Source organism: Vulpes lagopus, chromosome 2 (assembly GCF_018345385.1).
Source record: "Vulpes lagopus strain Blue_001 chromosome 2, ASM1834538v1, whole genome shotgun sequence".
In the NCBI taxonomy this organism is placed as follows: Eukaryota; Metazoa; Chordata; class Mammalia; order Carnivora; family Canidae; genus Vulpes; species Vulpes lagopus.
In genome coordinates, this window is record NC_054825.1 from 9,549,034 (window position 1) to 9,571,483 (window position 22,450).

The 22,450-nt window shown below is 46.9% G+C and overlaps 1 protein-coding gene across 1 annotated transcript; it reads left to right on the forward strand.

Moving 5' to 3' along the window:
- Positions 1-6,656: 6,656 nt before the first annotated feature.
- NSMCE4A (NSE4 homolog A, SMC5-SMC6 complex component) lies at positions 6,657-20,223 on the forward strand. Its single transcript, XM_041745814.1, has 11 exons — positions 6,657-7,064; positions 7,606-7,683; positions 10,174-10,304; positions 12,124-12,275; positions 14,176-14,275; positions 15,185-15,275; positions 16,125-16,219; positions 18,124-18,172; positions 18,904-18,998; positions 19,095-19,180; positions 20,064-20,223. The coding sequence occupies exons 1-10, from the start codon at positions 6,773-6,775 to the stop codon at positions 19,167-19,169; spliced, it is 1,158 nt and encodes a 385-aa protein (XP_041601748.1). The 5' UTR covers positions 6,657-6,772; the 3' UTR covers positions 19,170-19,180; positions 20,064-20,223.
- The last annotated feature ends 2,227 nt before the right edge of the window (positions 20,224-22,450 follow it).

Consider the following 22,450-nt stretch of genomic DNA (forward strand, 5'->3'; position numbering starts at 1 on the left):
ATGTCCTCAGGCTGATACTGGTTGTTTGTTTTGTCAACTGGAAATCACTCCAGGTGCAGAAGTTTCCCTGGCCCGTTGCTGTTTACTAATACGGCTGTGGCTCTTTTCCATAAAAAGAGGGAGGTGACTGTAGGGTGTGGAGGTTAACAATCCTCTTTAGACTATTAGACCTGGAGGCCTTGAGAGTCTGGAAAATATTCATTTGCATTTTTTGATTAATAATTTGCACTTAAGGGCACCTGGGTGGCTCAGTTGACGAAGCATCTGCCTTTGACTCAGCTTATGATCCCAGGGTCCCGGGATGGAGCCCCACTACACTCCCTGCTCAGTGGGGAGTCCGCTTCTCCCTCTGCCTTTCTCCTGGCCGGTGTGCTGGCTCATGCTCTCTCTAAAATAAATAAAATCTTAAAAAAAATAATTTGCACTTATTGTTGACAATAAAAATCAATATTTTTAAAGTTAAATTTCTCTTCTTAAATGATAAAATTAATGCATCACTGAAGCAATACAGATTTAATCATCTCTCGTTGTCTCTTCTCCCCCCTCCCCACCCCGGGTAAGCAGTACCCACGGTGTACGTGCCTTTCTCCGGGTTCATGTTGTACATATGACTACGAGCAGCCCCTCTGCTCTCTGGCCAAACCACACCAGGGCAGGTGCTTCCTCTCCTGTCTGCGGCTGGGTGGGAAGCACCAGGAGTGGTGTGCACCCTCCCCTCTCACACTTGCGGTTCTTTGGGCACCCTGGCCCCAAAGCCTTGACAGTGAAGGCAGACACATTCCAGTCCTGGGCTTTGTTTCCTCTCAGAAGCTTTCAGATCAGTGTCTAGACTAGGAAGAGAGGTTTCTAGATCTGGAAAGTTCTGCCTCTTACCCCCCACCCCCCGAGATTTACATAGCTGATTCCTCTTCTTAACTGAACCGTCAGCTTTTCAGAGGGGGCTTCCCAGACTACCCCAGCTCAAGTAACCCACTCACACTCCTCACCACCTGGTAGGTAATTCCTTACCGCAATATGCTTTCTAATTTCCTCATATTGCCACCATCTGAAATTATTTATCTGTTCCTTGTTTGTTGTCTCTCTCCCTGATAAGATTGCCAGCTGGCGTCTGCCCGCTACAGCAGGGATCTTGTCTATCTTGCTCGCAGAGCCTGGCATCTCATGGGCACGTGATGCCCTTACGCTGAACAGTGTGTGTAGCAGGTCTTTGGATGCTCAGGCTCTCTGCCCCCAGCCGCCTCAGAGCACACCTGCAGCCAGGTGGGCAGTGTTTCATGTGTCAAGAGCTCCCACCTCCAGTTTCCCAGCTCTCTTTTGTGTTCCTGTAGAAATTTCCTTTATTTTCTGTGAGCCCACTAGTGCCCTACGAAATAAGGTATACACAGGGTTGTTTTATAGCAGGAGACTCTTCAGACACACTTGTGGTCATTTCCCCCCTTTGAACAAAGCAGTTCCCAAACACCAAGTGATGCCCCGCCTGCACCCCGACTTCCATCCTGGGCTCCTTCCCATCTCAGCCTAATGGCCCCGACTCTGCTATCCAGGTCAAGTTCTTGCCTGGCTCCAAATCCTTTCCTTCTAAGCATTTAACACAGCAGGTACCATATAATCGTCTTTGTTTCACTTGCTCGATGTCTGACTCTCTCTCTAGAAACTGTCAGCTCCATGAGTGCAGGCCTTGTTTGCTGTCAAGACTGTGTCTCCAGCATCCAGCCTGTGGTTTAGCACATAGTGGACCCCTCAACAAACATCCGTTAAGGAATGAAGCACTCAGAAAAGGGGCAGATTTTCATCAGACTCATAATCACTAGCAGGGTGGGAGCTACCAGAGAACCAGGAGGTTGAGTTTTTACTAACTTTTCTACCTTCTCCTGGAGCCTGGCCCATGAAGAGTGCCAAGATCTCCCAGAGAGATATACTGAATATCGAATTACACCAAGTGACATGTTTACGACACTAGCCACTATAAACGCATTGTAGATGATCTAACTCGGTCCTGGCTGGACATACACAGCCCCCAAATCCAGAATTCCTAGCACCAAATCAGATCGGACCAGAAGGATCCCCCTGTGGCTGGCTGCCTTCCCCAGTGCCAGAAATATAATAAACCTTGTCTCCCCGCCCTGAGAATGTATGTTTTCCCATTTGATTTGTAAGAGCTGGTACCCAGCTGCAGCCTGGTGCGTGAAGGTATTCATTCCCTCTACCTCTGCCCCACCTGGAACTTTCCTGCATCCCTCCACTCTGCCTGGTGTTCATTAAGGCCTGTTTACCAGATGTCCCCCTCTGGGTTACTCCTAACTTGGCCGTTCTTCATTGTCACGTCGTACTCATTAGGAGGGTGATCCAGAGCCTCATCTCCCAGGAGAGGAGGAGGGAGTCTTCTCAGTCAGTTCTCCCCTCGCTGGTCTCTCTGCTCCATCATCTTGTAACACTCTGTTCCTAATTACTGTGCGTGACTACCGTGCTAATCAGTCTTTCCCATTTCGGGCACAGTTCCTACTTTCTGGATCCATCTGGTTGCACAAGTTAAGATTCTTTATATCTTGGTAATAGAAAACCTAAACCAAACCAGCTTAAGAAAGAAATGCATCATTTGGGTTGCTTTGCATGCAAATAACAGAATACCTGGTCAAAAGTGGTTTATGCAACAAGGACATTTATTATCTCTTATAACGACCTCCAGGGGAAGGGCAGTTGCAGCTTGGGGCCAGCAGCTTTGTTATGTCATCAAGGACTCAAGCTCTTTCTGCCTTGTTTGCTAATTTGTCCTCACGTGGCCACAAGAGGGTTGCCTCATTTTGAGCAACACAGGTGGACATGACATTTGGCTAAAGAGAAGCATTTCCTCTCAATGTCTATTTTTATTGTGGAGAAAACATTTTCGAGGAGGAGAACTTCAATAGACTTCTCCTTAGTCCTATTGGTCAATATTGGGCTATATTCCATACCGGAGGTACAAGGAAAGCTGGGAGGGAAGGTATTTTTTTGTGTGGTTTTTGTTAGGGTTTTTTTGTTTGTTTGTTTTTTGCCTCTATGGTGGAAAGGAGGCTTTGACAGTAAAGAAGAAGGTATAGGGAAACAGATAAATAGAAGATAAATCTCCCAGCCTCCCCTCCAGTGGGATTGAGGCCATGTGACAAGATCTGACCAACAGACGATGAGCAGCAGTGACATGTGCCTAATCTGGGTTGAGCTAATTAAGCCAATGCACTAATCCTGGACTGCTCACTTCTAGACTTCTAATGTCACAAGGAAAATTATAACTATTTTTGGCTAAGATCCTATAGTGAAGTTTCTATTATACCTAGCTAAATAGACCCTGTACACCTTTTACCCATCATGTTGGTTATTCTCCATTTGTTCCCACCCTAACTCAAGTTAATCCCCCCCTTTATTAGCCTTGCTCTGCCCAGAGACTGATCTATGGAGTGTATCACACAGGTTCTCTTGCTTCTGCCTTCATGCTGGCCTTTAGCCAATGAGAGGTAAAGTCATGTGAAGAGACGTTGGGGGTTTGGGGAGAGACCAACGTGTTTTACCCCCACTTCCACTTTTTCTAGCATTTCCTCTTTTCTTGGCATGACTGCCTCTAGGATCGCAGCTCCTGTCTGATGGCCCCTTTTCCATGACTTCAGTCCTCATCAGGTTCTCTGGTAACGCTGCTTCTTCCCTCTGACACTTCAGGCCCAGGAAGAGTACTGTCTTCCCACTGCTGCTCATCCTACGGACCAGTATTAGCTTCCTATTGTTGCAAATTATGACAAACCTGGTGGTAATTTTATCTATTTTTTTCTTTATCCACTTTATATTGTTTTTGGTTGCTTGTGCTTTTGGTATCATATCTAAGAAACCATTACCTAATCCAAGGTCACTAAGATTTATACCTACTTTTCTAATATTAGCTCTTACATTTAGGTCTGATCCATTTTGAGCTAATTTAAATTTTTTATTTTTTAAAAAGATTTTATTTATTCATGAGAGACACAGAGAGAAGCAGAGATACAGGCAGAGGGAGAAGCAGGCTCCATGTAGGGAGCCCGATGTAGGACTCGATCCTGGGACTCCAGGACCACGCCCTGGGCTGAAGGCAGGTGCTAAACCACTGAGCCACCCAGGTGTCCCTATTTTGAGCTGATTTTGATATAAAACATTAAGAAGGGGTGCAACTTCATTCTTTTGCATGCGGATAGCCAATTGTCCCAGTACAATTTGTAGCAAGGACTGTTCTTTCCCCCACTGAATTGTCTTGGCAACCGTGTAAAAAATCAATTGACCATAGATGAGTAGGTTTATTTCTGGACTTTTCATTTTATTCTATTGATCTATGTCTATCCTTATGCCAGCCACCACGCACTCTTGATTACTACAGCTTTGAGGTAAACTTTGGAATTGAGGAATGTGAGTTCTGCCAACTTTGCTCTTCTTTTTCAAGATTGTTTTGGCTTTTGGGTCGCTTGTCTTTCCATACGAATTTTAGGATCGGTTTCATGTCTGTCTCCTCGTGAAACCACGAAAGGAAAAGGCAAGCCTCTGAGCCATCTTCATGACCTACTGTGCTTGTAGGGTGTCTGGCTCACTAGTAGGTACCAAAAGCTTGTTAAATAGAATGAAATGTTCCAGGTCTTTTTGTCTGGAGCTTGGAATGAATTTCCACCTAAGAGAATGCAAAGTGTTTGTCTCAGTTTCAGTGCATTGAGCTACACAAAACAACACAGATTAACACAGCCTGGAGATAGGCAGTTATTCAGCAACTCAGCTAGGTCCTTCCTTCCTCCCCCCTTGTCCCCAGCATTCTGGGCTTTCCTATGCTTGTCACTTCATCAGCAGTAGATGGCTGCCAGCATGCCAGGTAGCAAGTCATCATAGCAGCCTCTCAAAGAAGGAGTGAGGGTGGGGATAAAGGTTCTCTCTGGAGGCTTTGTGTTTCATCCGGATGGGAAGCCCCTCACTTCTCACTGATCAGAACTGGATCACAAGCCCATCCCTGGAAGGAGGAAGAGGAAGGAGGATCAGATTACCACGACTCATTTAAGCCAAGGGCAATTCACCCAATGATACAGGCATTAGGGCAGCCTGGGTGGCTCAGCGGCTTAGTGCCGCCTTCAGCACAGGGCATGATCCTGGAGACCTGGGATCAAGGCCCATGTAGGGCTCCTTGCACAGAGCCTGCTTCTCCCTCTGCCTGTCTCTAATAAATAAATAAAATCTTAAAAAAAAAAAAAATGAAGCAGGCATCAGAGAACACGTTTTCTGACATCCAGGTAAGCGGGGCTCAGGTGCCGTATCAGCTGCTGGGCAGTACGAGCAGGGCCTTCCTCCAGCTGAGTGCACACCATGCACAAAATGGTATTTTTGGGGATCCCTGGGTGGCGCAGCGGTTTGGCGCCTGCCTTTGGCCCAGGGCGCGATCCTGGAGACCCGGGATCGAATCCCACGTCACCTCCCGGTGCATGGAGCCTGCTTCTCCCTCTGCTATGTCTCTGCCTCTCTCTCTCTCTGTGACTATCATAAATAAATAAAAATTAAAAAAAAAAAAAAGGTATTTTTGCAGACTTGAGTAGTAACCCAACTTACGATATCGTTCCTTTGAGAAAATAAAACGAATTCTCGGCACCAAAGACAACTCTTTGGGCAACAACATTTGCCATGCACCCAAAATATGTAGAATGGACTTCATACATTTCCTGAACATAAAATCCCACCTGTCTTGGAGTCTTTGGGAGAAAATTTAGAATATTTTAGTTTGAGGACCGATTGTCAGCACAAGCTGCCTTGGTGCAGCTCTTCAGAAGGGACAGTTAACGGAGTTCACTAGGGGGAAAGACGGTTTTTGTCGTTAATTCGTGCTTTTGTTTTTCTGCCTTCACCTGGAGTGGGACCGCCCGCTCCCCCGGGCGAGGTCCCAGAGCCACACGCCTGTCTGGAGCCCCGCGCCCCTCCTGCTCCGCCAACACACGCGCACACTGCGAGTGTCGCTGGGCTGTGGGGGGGGGGGGTCCCCAGGGAGCCTAGACACCCCGGGAAGACGCAGGCCTGGTGCGGGGGGGGGGGAGCCCAGGACACCCCAGGGAGACGCAGGCCTGGTGCGGGGGGGGGGAGCCCAGGACACCCCGGGGAGACGCAGGCCTGGTGCGGGGGGGAGGAGCACAGGACACCCCGGGGAGACGCAGGCCTGGTGCGGGGGGGGGGGGAGCCCAGGACACCCCGGGGAGACGCAGGCCTGGTGCGGGGGGGGGAGGAGCACAGGACACCCCGGGGAGACGCAGGCCTGGTGCGGGGGGGGAGGAGCACAGGACACCCCGGGAAGACGCAGGCCTGGTGCGGGGGGGGAGGAGCACAGGACACCCCGGGGAGACGCAGGCCTGGTGCGGGGGGGGAGGAGCACAGGACACCCCGGGGAGACGCAGGCCTGGTGCGGGGGGGGGGGGGAGCCCAGGACACCCCGGGGAGACGCAGGCCGCGGCTGCAACGCCCCGCAGGGCGCCCCCGACCGGCCCCCCCGCCCCGCCTCCCCGCCCGCCTCCCCGCCCGGCCTCCCCCCCGCCCCCGCCGGCCTCCCGCCCGCCTCCCGCCTCCCCCCCGCCCGCCTCCCCCCCGCCGGCCTCCCGCCTCCCGCCCTCCCCCGCCGGCCTCCCGCCAGAGGCGTCGCTGTGCGCTGGCGCGGGCCCGGGAGCCGCGTTCCGCGGGGAGCGGGCGCTCGCGCCGGGCCGGGCTTTCAGTTTCTGGCGCGAACTTCCGCCGCTCCGAAGTTGCTCGGCGCAGTGGCGCGATGTCGGGGGACAGCAGCGGCCGCCGGCCCGAGGGCCGGGGCCGGGGCCGCGACCCGCACCGGGACCGCACCCGCTCCCGCTCCCGCTCGCGGTCCCCGCTGTCGCCCGTGTCCCGCCGCGGCGCCGCGCCCGAGCGCAGGGAGGCCCCGGAGCGCCCGAGCCTGGAGGACACGGAGCCGTCGGATTCCGGGGACGAGATGGTGGACCCCGCGAGCCTGGAGGCGGAGACCGACCACGGCCTGTGCCGCCAGATCCGCCATCAGTACCGGGCGCTCATCAACTCGGTCCAACGTAAGGCGGCGCGGGCGGGGCGGGCGGGCGGGGACGGAGGCAGGCCCGGCCGCGCTCGGTGGGCTCGCGGGGTGGCCCGTGCGGCGGGGGCGGGGGGGCAGGGGGGGCGGGGGCCCCGCGGGAGTGTCGGAAACGCCCGCGCTCGGGCCGCACCGCACCGCGCCGCCCACTCGGAAACAAACGCGGGGCGGCCCCGCCCGCCCTCCCGGGGCCTCCGGGCTTGCAAAGTTTGGGAGCCGCCGCGAGGAGCGCTCCTCTGCGGCTGCACGAGCCCGGGGGCCCCTTGGCGGAGGCGGCAGGCGGCCGGGCTCCCCTGAGGCTCCTGCGGCTTAGCGGCACGGCCCGCCCCCGGGCTCGGAGGATGTGCCGCGCGGGGAGGTGGCCCCCGCCCCCCGCCCCCCACCCCCCACCCCGCCGGGGACCCGGGCACCCGGGCTGGGCCGCGCTGCTGCAGGAGATCGCGCCGGCAAGGACCTGGTCGCGCGTCATGAGCACGTTTCCCCAAACCTTGTTTTTTGTTTGTTTGTTTGTTTTTGCATAGAAAACCGGGAGGATATCCTGAATGCCAGCGACAAATTAACAGAGGTCCTTGAAGAGGCCAACACTCTGTTTAACGGAGGTAATTCGTCACTTCATATACGGGAGCTCTTTATTATAAGTTTTAGGATGATTTTAATTGATTTTATATGACAGCCAAGTCATTGACGCCGGACATTTCTCCCACGAGTAGTGCCTTACTAGCGTTGGCAGCTTTCTCATTGTAGCGGTAATACTGTTTTCATTGCCCTTGGCCATCCCCTGAGGCGTCCCCGAGGCGTTAGGAGAAATTCCGGGGGGTGCAGCCTGTTTCAGCAGGCCCCCCAGGTGATCCTGTTGCATCCTCAAGGTTGAGAGCTTTGCACGTTTATCTTTCTGTCGCATCCCCTGCTGTATCCCCGGGATAGATTTGTTGAATGGGAGAAGCAAAGAAAAAAGCTGCCCCCTCCCTCCCACATCCTGTTTCCTTTCCCAGTACAGGCCCACCTATAAGGGGGGAGGGGGGAGGAGTCTCCTAGTGGACCTCTGGGTTTCTACTGGGGCAAGAAAGAGAAATCTCAGAGGACTGAGCTCCAGACCATGGGGAAGGGGAAGTTTAAAAAAAAAAAAAAATCTTGGTTTGAGGGGCACCTGCGCGTGGCTCATCAGTTAAGCATCTGCCTTTGGCTCAGGTCACGATCCCAGGGTCCTGGTGTCCGAGTCCCACATCAGGCTCCCTGCTCAGAGGGGTCTGCTTCTCCCTCTGTCCCTCCCCCTGCTCATGCGTGCTCTCTCTTGCTCTCTCTCTCTCAAATAAAATCTCAAGAAGAAACAATCTTGGTTTGAATTAAAAGTGTTCGGGACGCCAGCAGTCTATTCGATGACAGGACAGGTCGGGTCCCCCCTGATGTGAGTACTGGGTCCCAGAGCCCTAGGGCAAGTCCCTGGACCCCTTTTCCAGGCCTGGACGTTCTGTGGCAGCAGAAAGGTGGAATACAGACGAAGGGGTCAGCGAGGAAGAGTCCACAGAACGTGCATTGCCGACACCACAATTCTTCACGTTCCTGGGACCAGGGTCCTTATTTCTAGTAATGTCCTAGTATGACTTAATGGCTTACCTGTTGCCCATCTTTTAACGTTTTTCTGTCTGCACGTTCTCAGATGAGTATCTTTCTAGTTCTGGTCACAGCCTCCTGACCACTCCCCAGCTGGGTCTCCCAGGCTTGCTAAATCTCACTTCCAGAACTGGGCATTTCCCTTCCACCAGGTTAAATCCCTCCTCGACCGTCCTTAGCTTTATCTTCTCTCCACTCCTGGTCCCCGGGTCAGTCTCCTCAAGGTTCCTCTTGACTCCTTCACTCCTTTGCTGATTTACTGTGCATCTTATTAGTTCTTGAGCCACACACCGCCTCCCCCTCGGCTGATTCTGCTGTGCTGCCTGGGTCACCTCTTTCAGGCAGTTACTCAGCCGGGCTCTGGGAGTCTCCCAGCAAACACAGAATTCTAGATCCTTGGCATTCATCGTTTTAACTCAGTGGAGGCCTCCCAGCCACCTGTGACTGGGAAGTCTGCGTTTTCTGGCCAGCTGAGCTGCGAGGCCACAGGGAGCCCAGGAACGAGCCTCCAGCCTCTGTCTGCTGCCCTCTCTCACCCATGGTCACTTCCATAGCAGTGCTCCTGAAATAAAATGGGAGAAAAATGATGTATGTCAACAAAACCCAGAGTCAGCAAGTTCAGCAACCCAAGGTGTGTTCGGAAAGTGGGGGACCCAAATGAAAAGGCCCCCAGGAGCAAGCCAGGCACAGATGTTTCTGTATTTGAGCTTTGCTGCTTTCCCCTCTAACTGGCTCCCTTTCCAGGTGTTTCCAGAGCACTTTCCTCTCGCTAGCCCATCAGGTCTGCCCTTAACACCAAAAGGCTTGTCCCTCCCCTTCCCTCTCCTCCCACTTCCTCCTGTTTCCCTGCCCCATTCCTTCTTGTCTCCTCCTGTTTGAATCTTTTTCTCTCCGTAGCTAATCTTAAATCCCGGGTCCTCTGTCAGACATTTCTGAGTCACCCATCCTTAGAGTCGCTGCCCTGCTATAGGCTTGGTGGCCTGCGCTGCCAGCACTGTTACTTCCCTGAGGCTCCTTGACCATTTACTGTTGCTGCTCTACAAGCTACCTGGCCCTCCACGGAGTGGGCCTTCCTTCCCACTTACCTCTGCACAGGTGGTAATGGGGCCAAGACGCGCTGCTGGGGTCAGAGGGAAAAGTGGGTGGGTGTTGGAGAGGAGAGAGGCTCTGTTGAACCAGAGCTATGAAGACCTGGGGACTCAGTTCCCAGGAGCAGGCCCCTGGAGGGAGAGTGGCTTTTAGGAGGACTGGTCAACTTTGACTCCAGATTTTGGTGGGATGGTGAGGGAGCCAGGTTTTAGAGGGAGATGGGTATGTTTGAGATTTTTTGTTTTTTTGGGTTTTTTTTTTTTTTTTAATTTTTTTTAGGGGTTTTTTGATCCAGTGGAAAATGCCACATAAGTAGGTAGAAATTTCCTGGAAAATCCCTGTGAATAATGCATATTTAGTAATGTGTATTTTCCTTCTTTTCTGAATAGTGTCCCGAGCAAGAGAAGCAGTCCTAGATGCCCAGTTTCTCGTTTTGGCTTCAGATTTGGGCAAAGAGAAAGCAAAGCAACTGCGTTCTGATCTGAACTCGTTTGATATGTTAAGATATGTTGAAACTCTAGTAAGTTCAAAGTTACAGAATCTTAATAAAAAAATGTTTCCCCTGTCACATATTGCATAATTATCTACTTTGCTTATATCTCTATGCAAATGGCTTTCACTTCCTTTATCCTTTTTGGGAGGTGTCTGGAGTGGGGGAGGCGTGTCTCAGAGTCCTCCAAAGAGATCTCACCAAGTTAAACAATACTGGAGAGCTAGGTGGTGGAATTTAGGGTGGCAGCTTAGAGGTTTAAAAATCCCTTAGCATTCTAAGACGCTGGGTGCACGTTTATTTACAAATGGCCATTTTTTCCCCCTGAACTATCGGTTAATAAGGGTTCTAGCTCATTCTCAGTGACTCCAGGTGGCAGAGCTCAGCTGGACAGTTAGGCCTGATGGGGGGGCATGTTATCTGTCTTTGAGACTATCTTGGAACTATATGAATATGCTTGGGATTTTGCTTTTTTTTGTGGGTCTTTTCTTTGTTTTATTCACCTTTGAATGGTTGTTACCTAAAATTTTAAAACTTTTCTTTGGTGGATTTGCCAAAACACAATGAGGGCTTACCTTGCATTTTACAACGTTGTGGTTGGTTTTTTGTTTTTTGTTTTTTTTTGGTTCCCCTCTGAGCTAACCTCTGTCCTAGCATTTTTGCTAGGACTTTGAACTTCTGACTGAAGGTTTGTTAAATGGTTATTAAAATGATGTAGTACCATGAGACTGACCCAGATAAGTTCGTTATTTTGTAAAGGTGGGAGACAGATGAATTTTCTGTTGTTTTTAAAGCCGTAAGTGGTTTAAAATTGAAATTTAACTTACATTTAAAACCTTAAAATTTTCTCTTTTAATTTTTTTATCACAAGGTATAATGCATTTGGAAAATGCACACTAATGTATAGCTGAATAAATAAAAGTGGCCATATACTGGGTTATCTTAAAAATTACTGGTATTTATCCAGGTGAGCTGTGTACTTTAACAGATCAAAATAAATTTCTGGAAGTCTTAAGGCATTCAGTGTAAAGCCCTAAATTAATAGCTGTAATCGCTGGGTGTGGAAGTCCCTTCTGGGTACATCAAGTATAGATACTACAAGGAAAAGATTGGTAGGTTTGACCAGACAGAAATGGACCCCTCCTCCTACACATGTGGTAGGGGGGACCGGGTGGTGGAGGGACAGACTTACTGACTTGACATCTCTGATCAGGCTCTTGCAGCCTGTCCTTTCTTCAGGGTTTGTTGCCTTTAATAGGGGTAGGCGCCCTGGGGGCTTTTTGATGATTGTTTATATTTGATATTACTGTTTTAATTTGATAACTTGTAGGCATTTTATAATTTCATTATGTAATCAAAGTACTTTCATTTTCTGTAAGATCGTGTGGGATAAGAGAATCCTTAGACTTCTGGCAGTTCTTCCCAGGAAGGCAGGTGTAAGATGAGCGATTATCTGACGCTAGAACATTGCTCTCTGGATGTTCTGAGACACAAGCTGAATAGAAGTCTCTAGGAGGTTGGCTTAAAAACGATAATCTGAAAGCCAGCTAACCTTGCCTGTTCTATCCTGGAGCCTTTGATTTGGGATGTGATTTCAGTTTTGTGTGTTGGCACAGCTTTCCTAATACTTGGATGGACTAAACATTCATTCATTCTAGTATTTCTACCTTTGAAAGTTGGAATTTATTTAAAATTATTTGTATAATAAGAAATGTAGCCAACGTGTTAGGGCACTGAAAACAGGCTTTTTGCCTCTGGCCTCTTAAAGTTTAGAGATAGAGATTATGGGATGCAGTGTATGATTGCTTGTGGCTTAACTGGGGTTTTTTGTTTCCCTTCATTTTTGTAGCTGACACATATGGGTGTAAATCCACTAGAAGCTGAAGAACTCATCCGTGATGAAGATAGTTCTGATTTTGAATTCATAGTCTATGACTCCTGGAAAATATCAGGCAAAACAGCAGAAAACACCTTTAATAAAACCCATACATTCCACTTTCTGTAAGATTACTTTAAAAATATGACAGACCAGCCATTTGTAAACCTTGTTTTTTATTGTAGGAACAAAGGTGATCTAGTACGGTGGAAGTGACAATCAGGATGCCATTGTTGGGAGATTTTTCTAAACATTGATTGAAAAGTCCATAAAATCTCGATGTGGATGGAACCTCATCCTGCTCAGTTTAAGCAGGAAAGGCTGTGGCCAGAACCTCTGACCACAGTGCTCCGCTGGCTGCTTTGTTTTCCAGCGTGTGAGGCTTTGGATCTGGGGCATGCCATCTGGCTTTATTTTGTCGCCCTTAATCCTTAACTCCTAGGAGGATGATACCTCTTAGGGAGGGGATCGCCAGATTCTACCAATGTATGTAAAGCGCCATTTATTGTAATTTCCTGTTGGATGGTCGCTGACCTGTCCTCGAAGCCTGCTTCAGTCACTCCCATAAACTGCCCAGCTTGTTTTTTGGAGACTAGTTTTGAAAAGTTTTCATTTATACTCAAATTAGCATCTATCTTAATTTCCTAGTTCAGTCCTTTTGGAGAAACTGAGAATAGCCCCTACTGCTTCTTTTGTAAGACCACCTTCAAATGCATTGGTGTGTTCCCCAGCAGATACTTTCTCTAGAGCAAGCACCCATTTGTTTCTTCCTTAAGTGCTTGAGCTCCGGGACATTTGTCGGTTCCAGTTCACCCTCCCAAAGCTCCCGAGGAAGGTAAACCTCAGGGAGGCAGCTTTGGAGACACACAGGTGCGAGGCCAGGCATCTGTTTTTAACAAGCCTTCAGCTAACCCAGGTGCCCAGAACCACTGCACACACAACAGCATAAAGATCAGACTTCTTCGTCGCAGGAGAAAGTCCAAATCTCTATTTGTTGCCGTTGAGTTCTAGTCTCTGTCATAAATCCCAAATATCTAAATGCAGCCTTGGGTGCTGTGCCTTAAACTTTCTCTCATCACCTGGCACAACCTGCATCCACAATGAATTGCATAAAGCTTTGTGCCCTTGCACTTGCTGTTATTTGGCCTACAGTATCTCCCCCCCCCCCCCCCCATCTTTTCTGTCTGGGTTTGCTTATCTCCTAGGCCCTAACTTGGAAGCCTCTAGTAGCTTCTCCAGACAGAGGTGTCATTGGGAGATAAGAGAGCACTCCCATGGCTGGGTAGATCCCTGCCCACAAGCTCTCACAGCACTTGAGTATTACTCTAGCATAGCACTGTGGGATCTACCGTATTATGTCGGAATGGACATGTATGTATGTGTGTGTGTGGATTTGGATCTGTCCATCTACACTGCACACTGAGCTCCTCAAGCATAGGGACCACATGGGTCTATGTTCTCAGGGCCTTGGTCTCTTCATGGTACATCAATTACTGTAGCTTATCTCTGCATTAGCACTTTTTTAAGGGGGTGTAGCGGGTCCAAAGGGGAAAAGAATCCCATTGCTTCTGTTTGACCTGTCATCTTGAGACGTGTGTTCTGTAGTCCCAGGCTGTAAGCTCTGTCTTGGCACCCCTGGTCCAAAGGCTTTTAACCCCAGTGGGACTGTTTGTTCCTCTTCCCCACATGTTCATCCTTCCCACTGATCTGAAGTTGGCCTTGCCAAAGAGACAGCAGGCTAGCTGGGAAGACCACAGGCATATTTACCAGCTTACTGTTGAGAGCAAGATAGGAAGGTGTTTGAGGGGGTATCTGGTTGCGTAGAGCTCCTAGGGGTTCTTTGAGACACACAAAGGGAACAGGTAGGATGTCACAGAACTGACCAGAGTTTTGGTCCGATGTCAGTTCATATATTACTGAAGCCCGGTCTGAATTTGACCATTCCATGGGAACTGCTTCCAGTTAGTGAAATCAGTTTGTTTAAAAAACAAACAAAAAAAGACATGAAAGCATATTTCTCATTAGGTTGGGTTCAATACAAGGAGAGTTCCCTGTGCCAAAGCCACGAAGTGAACGTCCAAGAAAAGGTCCCACGACAGAAGAGAAGAAGACAATGCCTGACCAGGTTTGTTTTTTTAAAAAACACCTCAGTTTAAAGTAGCTATTGATACAACATATGTGCGGTTTGGCCACCTTTTCTAAGCTTTAAGATCTGGAGTCAGGTTAGGTCGCTAAAATAATTACTTCGATCATTTCTTAAATCATGTAAGCCTTTTAAACATTTTTTTGTATGAACCCCCTGTCTTGGTTTTAATTCATTTCTGTAGTTTGGATCAGTTCTAAGCCAGGGGTTCTCAGCCTCAGTGCCATCGCCATTGGGGGCTGGGTCCTTGTCTGTTGTGGGAGGCTGTAGCATCCCTGACCTCTTCCCACTAGATGCCACCTCCTCCTCCCCGCTTATCCCCAGGTTGGGACAACCAGAAACACCCCCCAGATATTGGCAGGTGTCCCTGGGAGTTAGACTCACTCCCAATTAAGAACCACTGTTCTAAACGGCACTTTTTAAAAAATTTTGCTACTTACATACAACCTGAAAATGGTTGATTTGGTGATGTTACTCCTCCATTAAAAAGTTAATATAGGGATCCCTGGGTGGCGCAGCGGTTTGGCGCCTGCCTTTGGCCCAGGGCGATCCTGGAGACCCGGGATCGAATCCCACATCGGGCTCCCGGTGCATGGAGCCTGCTTCTCCCTCCGCCTGTGTCTCTGCCTCTCTCTCTCTCTCTCTGTGACTATCATAAATAAAAAAAAAAAAAAAAAAAAAAAAAAAAAAAAAAAAGTTAATATAAAAATGTTACGGAACTAGAAAATCTTTTTTTTTTTTTTTTTTTTAACTAAATTTTAAGACGATAAAAACTGCTCGGCAGTCCCCCGATAAAAGGCTTTTAGAAGAGTTTGGACATAGAAAAGAGCAGAAACATGAGCAGGACAGGCAAGTAGGTCGGTCCGCGTGCTAACGACTCTATATTTTCAGTTAAGTGAAATGGAAGAATCACATCAAGAAGCGACAGAGAAAGAAGTGGAAAGAATTTTGGGATTGTTGCAGACGTATTTCCGAGAAGATCGTGAGTATGATACCAGGTTCAAAGCGGAGGGGTTCATATTTAACAGACACGTCTCACTTGCAATGAGAAGTTGTTTTTTGAGAAGCGTTTTCAGTCCTACGTAATGTCTGAATCCCCTTGGTTCTTTCTTGGCAGGTCTACTTAATGAGACTTCTCTCCCCCAGCAGCCCCACGTGTGAGTGCTGGCAAAGTCACCTCCTGTTCTTGTTTTAAAAAGCTGGGGTATTTTTTCTGTTACAAAATAAAAGTGCCATAGAAGTGAGCAACCTAGAGTCGAGCACCTATCCCCACCTATCCCCACTCACCTCACTCCCCCGAGGCAGCCCCCTCCCTGTGTGCGTCAGGTCTTTAGGTCAGTAACGTAACTCTGCACAGAAGTAGTTGGGAATTTTCTGGGTTTTTTTTTTTTCTTTTTTCCCAATATGAGTTTTCCACATGGACCTTCTCTCCCATATCAGTACATACAGATCCCCCTCATTTTTCTCAATGATTCCCATCGTATGGTTGTATCATACTTTGAACAAATCCTCGTGAGTGGACAACCGAGTCCTTTGCAGCATTTTGTTCTTGTGAAACCCACTGCAGTGGAAAATATTGGTATGCAACTTTGTGCACATGTGCTGATATTTCTGTAGGACAGTTTTTGAGAGGAGGGTGGCCAGATGAGTGGGCATATGTATTTTTAATGTCCAATTGCCCACTAGAAAGGCTGTATCAGTTTACATTCCTATGACAGATTGAGTGCCCATTTCCTTCCTCTGATAACACAGGAGAATGTTGGTCTTCTTGATTGGCAAAAGAATCATCTTCCCTGTTTTGAAGATTTGTTTTTCCTTCTTTTGTCTACAGCTGATACTCCTATGTCGTTCTTTGATTTTGTGGTTGATCCACATTCTTTCCCCCGAACAGTGGAAAACATCTTTCATGTTTCCTTCATTATAAGGGTAAGATTTATGATTATTTCTCTTTTTTTTCTAGTATACCTTTTAAAAGGGCAAATAATAGGGGTGCCTGGGTGGCTTAGTTCGTTAAGCATCCGACTCTTCATTTGGGCTCAGATCCTTATCTCAGGGTCATGAGATCAAGCTTTGCTTTGGGCTCTGTGCTGGGCATGAAATCTGCATACCACTCTCGCTCACTCTTTCTCTTTTTCTCTCTCTCTCTCAAAAAAAAAGGGGGGGGATAAACATAAAAGTTGTGAATGGGAGCTGGCAAAGGTACTAACTGGTGTGTATGGTTGGCCCATTTGGCAAAATGCTAGCACAGAAGCAGAAGAAACGAGCTGAAAATTTGTGTGGGCACCTGGCTGGCTTAGTTGGTGGTGCATGCGACTTAATCTTGGAGTTGTGAGTCTGAGCTGCACGTTATGTGTAGAGATTACTAAATATAATAAACTTTTAAAAAAAATTGTGTGCTTGCTTTTACGTTTTAGGAATTATTTACAGAAAGAATTGACAAAATTTGAATATGGAGCTATAGATAACAGTGCAAATGCTGTAAATGTTAAATTTCCCAAATTTGATAAGAAAATATCTTGTTCTCAAGAAATACACACTGAAAGTTTTCAATTAAGGAAGAGGAGCAGGTCATCTATCACTAATTCTCTCCTTAAAATTATTAGTGCCTGTGTAGAGAAGGGGAAATAATGTGGCAAAACTTGAACAGATGGTGAAGTTGGGGAAACAATATATGGGGGCTTCTTTATAGTAGCCTTGTAGCTCCTTCAGTTTGAAATTATTTCAAAATAGAAGGTTCAAGGGACGTCTGGGTACTTAAGTGGTTGAGGGTCTGCCTTGGGCTCAGGGCAAGTCCCACAGGAGCCTGCTTCTCCCTCTGCCTATGTCTCTGACTCTCTCTGTGTCTCTCATAAATAAATAAATAAATAAATAAATAAATAAATAAAATAAAATCTTCAAAAAAAAAAAATCCTTGCTCAGATTTATACTGTGGAAATTTGCTTTGGACTGACTTTAGTCTTATAGCAGTTGGCACTCTATATGGAAGGTCAATTTGATTTTAACCTCAGACAAAAATCTTTTTTTTTTTAAGATTTTATTTATTTATTCATGAGAGGCACACAGAGAGAGAGAGAGAGGCAGAGACACAGGCAGAGGGAGAAGCAGGCTCCATGCAGGGAACCCAACGTGGGACTCAATCCCAGGTCCCCAGGATCACACCCTGGGCCCGAGGCGGCACTAAACCGCTGAGCCACTGGGGCTACCCACAGACAAAAACCTTTTATCGACCAAAGTATTGTCCCAGAAATGGTAAAGTCATATTTTGTCAACAGTTAATGATGAGTTATGCATAATAAAATGCTGAGTGTCCAAAAATCTGCATGAATCATATATAAGAGCCAAGGAAGGTCTAAGAGCCAAGCCAGTTTCAGTTTTATTTAGGAGATACTCAGGATGAAGACTGGTCAGAAACCTGAGGGATGCCTCATTGGAAAGTCTTGTCCACGTAATGTCCTCATTGTTAATGGTATATTTTGATTGTCTGGGATATGGAATTTTTTGTTTTTTGTTTTGTTTTTGTTTTTGTTTTTGTTTTTTGAGAGAGAGAGAGAGAGAAAGAGAAGGAAAAGGAGGGGCAGATGGAGAGGGAAAGAATCTCAAGTAGACTCTCTGCTGAGCCTGGAGCCCAAAGTAGGGCTCAGTCTCATGATCCTGAGATCATGATCTGAGCTGAAATCAAGAGTCAGTTGCTTAACTGACTGCACTACCCACATGCCCCATGGAATATGGGGTTTTCTAATTAATGTTTTTTATCCAATGGTTATAGGTTTTGGATCTAATTTTTTAAATAGGCTTTTGAATCTAAATCTAAAATTATGTTTGTGCTTTAGGATGGTTTTGCAAGAATAAAGCTTGATCAAGACCGACTGCCAATAATAGGTAAATGATGCTACATTAAGAAAAATTAGTTTTAGAGAAAATGTGTCATTTGAGTTCATGAAATGCAACTGTGAGTATGCATTTTAGGTAACCGACTTTTACAATGCTGTATCTCTCTCAACTAACTGAAGTACTGCCAACACAGGCATTACTTAAAAACCAGGGGGTTCATCTGTATCATTGACTCAACATCTACTGCCATATGGATTAACAAGGAAGTCCCTCCAATTTTAATTTAGAATGTTTGTAATTAAAGTTACTGTTGTACTTTCTTCCCTTCTGTTTTCCCCTGAAGCCAGCTCCCTCTCCTCAACCTTGAGAGAATCTTTCTTAGTTGAATAATTCCACTTCTCTGTGAATCCTTTCTTTCTGAGGTCTCCTGGAGAGAGCCAAGTACTTGCATTGCCCTGATTGTTATTTAATGGTTCTCAATTTCTCTGGGACTCAGTAGGATTCTCTCTGGGGTTGGTAGGCAGATATGCGGAGGTTTTCAAATGATTGCCACTAGTAACTCTACTATGGGAGGGTGTTTTTTTTTTTTTTTTTTTAATAGAAGCTAAGGGATTATTTGCTACCAAAATAACATGGTTAAGTGTCACTGATGAGTGGAATCCTAATAAGTATTTAATACTCTGAGTGTCTTCTATACAGGTTCATTCCTTCTCAGCACTTTCTGTTCAGAGTACCTCTTGTGATTTGATAACCTTTGTACACTTTTATCTTTGAAACAGAACCTGTTAATATTAATGAAGAAAGTGAGGGAATTGACCAAAACACCCAAATTAGGAATCAAGGAATTATAGCTTTGAGCTACCGTGACTGGGAGGTAAAACGTAAAACTCTGCACATTGCCCCAGGGTAGTTCTGTCTCCCTTGTTATTTGCTGTAAACCTAATGCCCAAATGTCTTTGTTCTCTGCCAGGAGATTGTGAAGACCTTCGAGATATCAGAGCCTGTGATTGCTTCAGGCCAGAGTCAGCAGAGGCTAAGCGCTTGACACCAGCAAAGGTAACATTTCCTATGTGTTATTAAATTCCAAGTAGGTTCCAGACCATCTTCCTTTTTCCGCATTCTAGTGAAATTGGGATTTGCCTCCCTCTAGTGCCTCATTCTTAAAACTGTGTGTGCTGGTGGGAAAGGCAGTGCCAGGTCTAGTGGCTGTGAGTCCCCTTCTTTGGATTACTTCAGTTGTTCTAAAAATTTGTGGTTGAAAGAGGCAGAGCAGGAATTTGTTTCCACCTTCTCCCCTCCCTAATGGATTGATAAACTAGATAAGTGATAAAACGAGATTCGCTTATGTTACAGCTATGAAGTAGAAAAGGAGTATTAGGATAGAATTACCTGGAATGATGTCAGTAAATGGACATTTCTGAAATCTGAGTTATGCTGTGAAACACTTCATTTTTACGAAAGAGAACATGCTAGCAGGAAGTCTTCGATATGATTGGGCATTTGCTATGGGTGGGAGTCAGGAAACCTGAATTCTGTTTGCTTCATCCCGTTAGTTTAAAATCACTGAGCAGGTCACTTAATCTTACTCACCTTCATTTGGTCTATAAATCTATCTGTAAAATTGATGGGATTCTGAATGAGATCATTAAGGTTTTTTTTTTTTTTTTAGCTCAAATTTTCTATAATTTTGAGAGTTTAAAATTAGCTTTTAATACTTAATGTAAATGCTTAACATGTACCTCAATTAATTGAGCTTCTTTTGTTCAAAGATAACTTGAGGGAAAGAGAACAGACATAAGGTATATAATGTGGGTGGACTGGGGCCCTACTCCCTGAGAAAGGACTAGTGGTTAGATTCTATTACGTATATCAAGTGAACTTTTGATTCATTTTATCATTTGTAAACTGTTAACAAGCTATTCTTTACTCTTTTTTTTAGGACTCAGATGGATAGTGAAATCCAAAAAGGGAAGCAGCATGTATTGTATATATTGTATGATTAAACATTTTTAAAGACAGATTGTTTTTAGTAAAATGTAGCTTTTGATAGTTATGAATTTGTCATGGTTGTCTTTGATTAAAGGAAATTCACTGCCATATTCACAAACTGTAGTTACTCTTTATTTTCTGATCATGCCAGAGGTTGTCCTTTCTCTAGTTCTGTCCACGGAAAGTTTTTTAGTTGGGTTGTTACAGCCTGTAGATCATTCTGGTTCTTTTTATATCTCTTTAGCTGTAAAGTTAGCTGGATGAGTCAACAAATCTAGGTTGAACTGTATGAAATTGTTGTTTTTGTAGGTAAGACACCATCACATATCAGCAACTGTGTATGATTCAGCCTGTGATTTACTCACAAGAAACTATGTGGCCCTGTGCCAGGCCAGGCTGGGAAGTGTCCCCAGCAGTCCTCTGTCTACACCACAGGGCAAAAACCATACAGCGGGGTGGGTAGTGTATTCCTACCTATGCTGCCAACTTTCACTGGCCTTTCAGGCCTGTCCGGATGTTCTCTAGCCCTGTGTTGGTTCCCTTTCCCATTCCCCAGCTTCCTACACACCCCCCTCCTTCCCTCGAGTATCAGAGCCGGGGTGTCGCTTCTATGGCAGGCTCTGGATCCCAGCCCTTCCTGGTGCTCAGGTGTGAGTCCCCCTCCACACCTAGTGCCTTCCCTGCAGCCATGGTCGTTGCTCATCTTAAGACAGCTCTTGTGACCCTCAGTTACTGTCCTGTCTCTTCTTTGAGCAAGGACCACTTGTACTCTCCCATCCTGGCCATCTTGGAGTCCATGCACCTCCTTTGCCAGCATTCTCCAGGGGCCATTTTAGGCCAAATTGGTGATTCCTTCCCAAATAATTAGGTCCTGGGGTTAAATGCTGCACATTTGACACTCAAAAATCCGATCCTGGAGGGCCACCCAGGTGGCTCGCTTGGTTAAGCACCTGACTCTGACTTCAGTTCGGGTCATGATTTCAGGGTCCTAGGATCGGGCCTGGCATCAGGCTCCATGCTCAGTGCAGTCTGCTTGTCCTTCTCTATCCCTCTGCTTGCTCTCATACATTTAAAAAAATTTCTACTCCTGGAAAGCTGTACATCCTCATGTCTGGTGCTTTCCCTGGCTCCCTTGCCCCCATCTTACTCTCAGGAGTTATACTACATCTATATCCTGAACATTCTCCAAATTATATTTGACTTCAGTCTGAGAAGCCACAGGCATGCGTGACCAATGGCTTATTGGCAGCACAGGGCCTGTTTTAAATGTGTATAAAATAGCCCCCAATCTGTCCTCCCTGTAATCCCTATAGTGGTACTTCTACTACTTTATTTCCTCCAAAGAAATCTAGTACTTGTTTTCTTTTCCCCCACAGCCCCTACCTTAATCAGTCATGACATCCCATCTGGTGTCTTGATTCTCTCCATCCCGCCCAGATTTCTGCCATACGCTCCCGTCGTGTCTCCCCCCACCCCATTCCTGTCTGCCTTTCACCCCCTTCACATCTTCAAAACCACTTGTCAGTTCCTCAGTGACTCCACACTGCCTTTGAGACCTGAGAGAGCTGAGCTTGCAGAGCCACGGAGGCCTTACATTTTCGGGCACCTTGCTGACACCCAGGCTCACCTCCCCCTCTACACTCAGGCTTTTTCATCCATTTTGGTTGAGCAGTTTTGCAGAGATATACTTCACATTCCATGTCATTCACCCACTTAAAGTGAATAATTGATTGTTTCTCCCATCCAAGTACTAACCAGGCCTGACCCTGCTTAGCTTCCAAGATCAGACGAGATTGCGTGCTTTCAGGGTGGTAGTGGTATGGCCGCAGATCGATCTGTTGTTTCTCAATCTGATCACAGGTCTCTGTAACCATCACCGCAACCTGATGTAGAACATTCTTGTTCCCAACTGGTGGCATTCACCCTTCCTCACCCACCTCCTCACTCCTTAGTTCCAATCGATAACCTTTCTGTCAAGATTTGCCTCTTCTGGATATTTCACATTAATGGAATCACAATTTTTTAAGCACGTGTGTTTAGGGTTGCCTTCCCTTTTTCCCCCTTTTGTTGGCCTGCCTTCTACTTGCTTCAAACTCTGCTCACGTAAGAAATGTGAGAGGCACGCAGGTGGCTCAGTCAGTTGGGCGTCCGACTTTAGTGGGGGTCATGATCTCAGAGTCAGTTAGTTGGGTGTCCGATTTTAGTGGGGGTCATGATCTCAGAATCATGAGATCAAGCCTCACATCAGGCTCCATGCTCCGTGTTGAGACTGCTTGAGATTCTCTATAAATGCCCCTCCTGCTTGTGCTCTCTCTCAAATATATCTTAAAAAAAAAA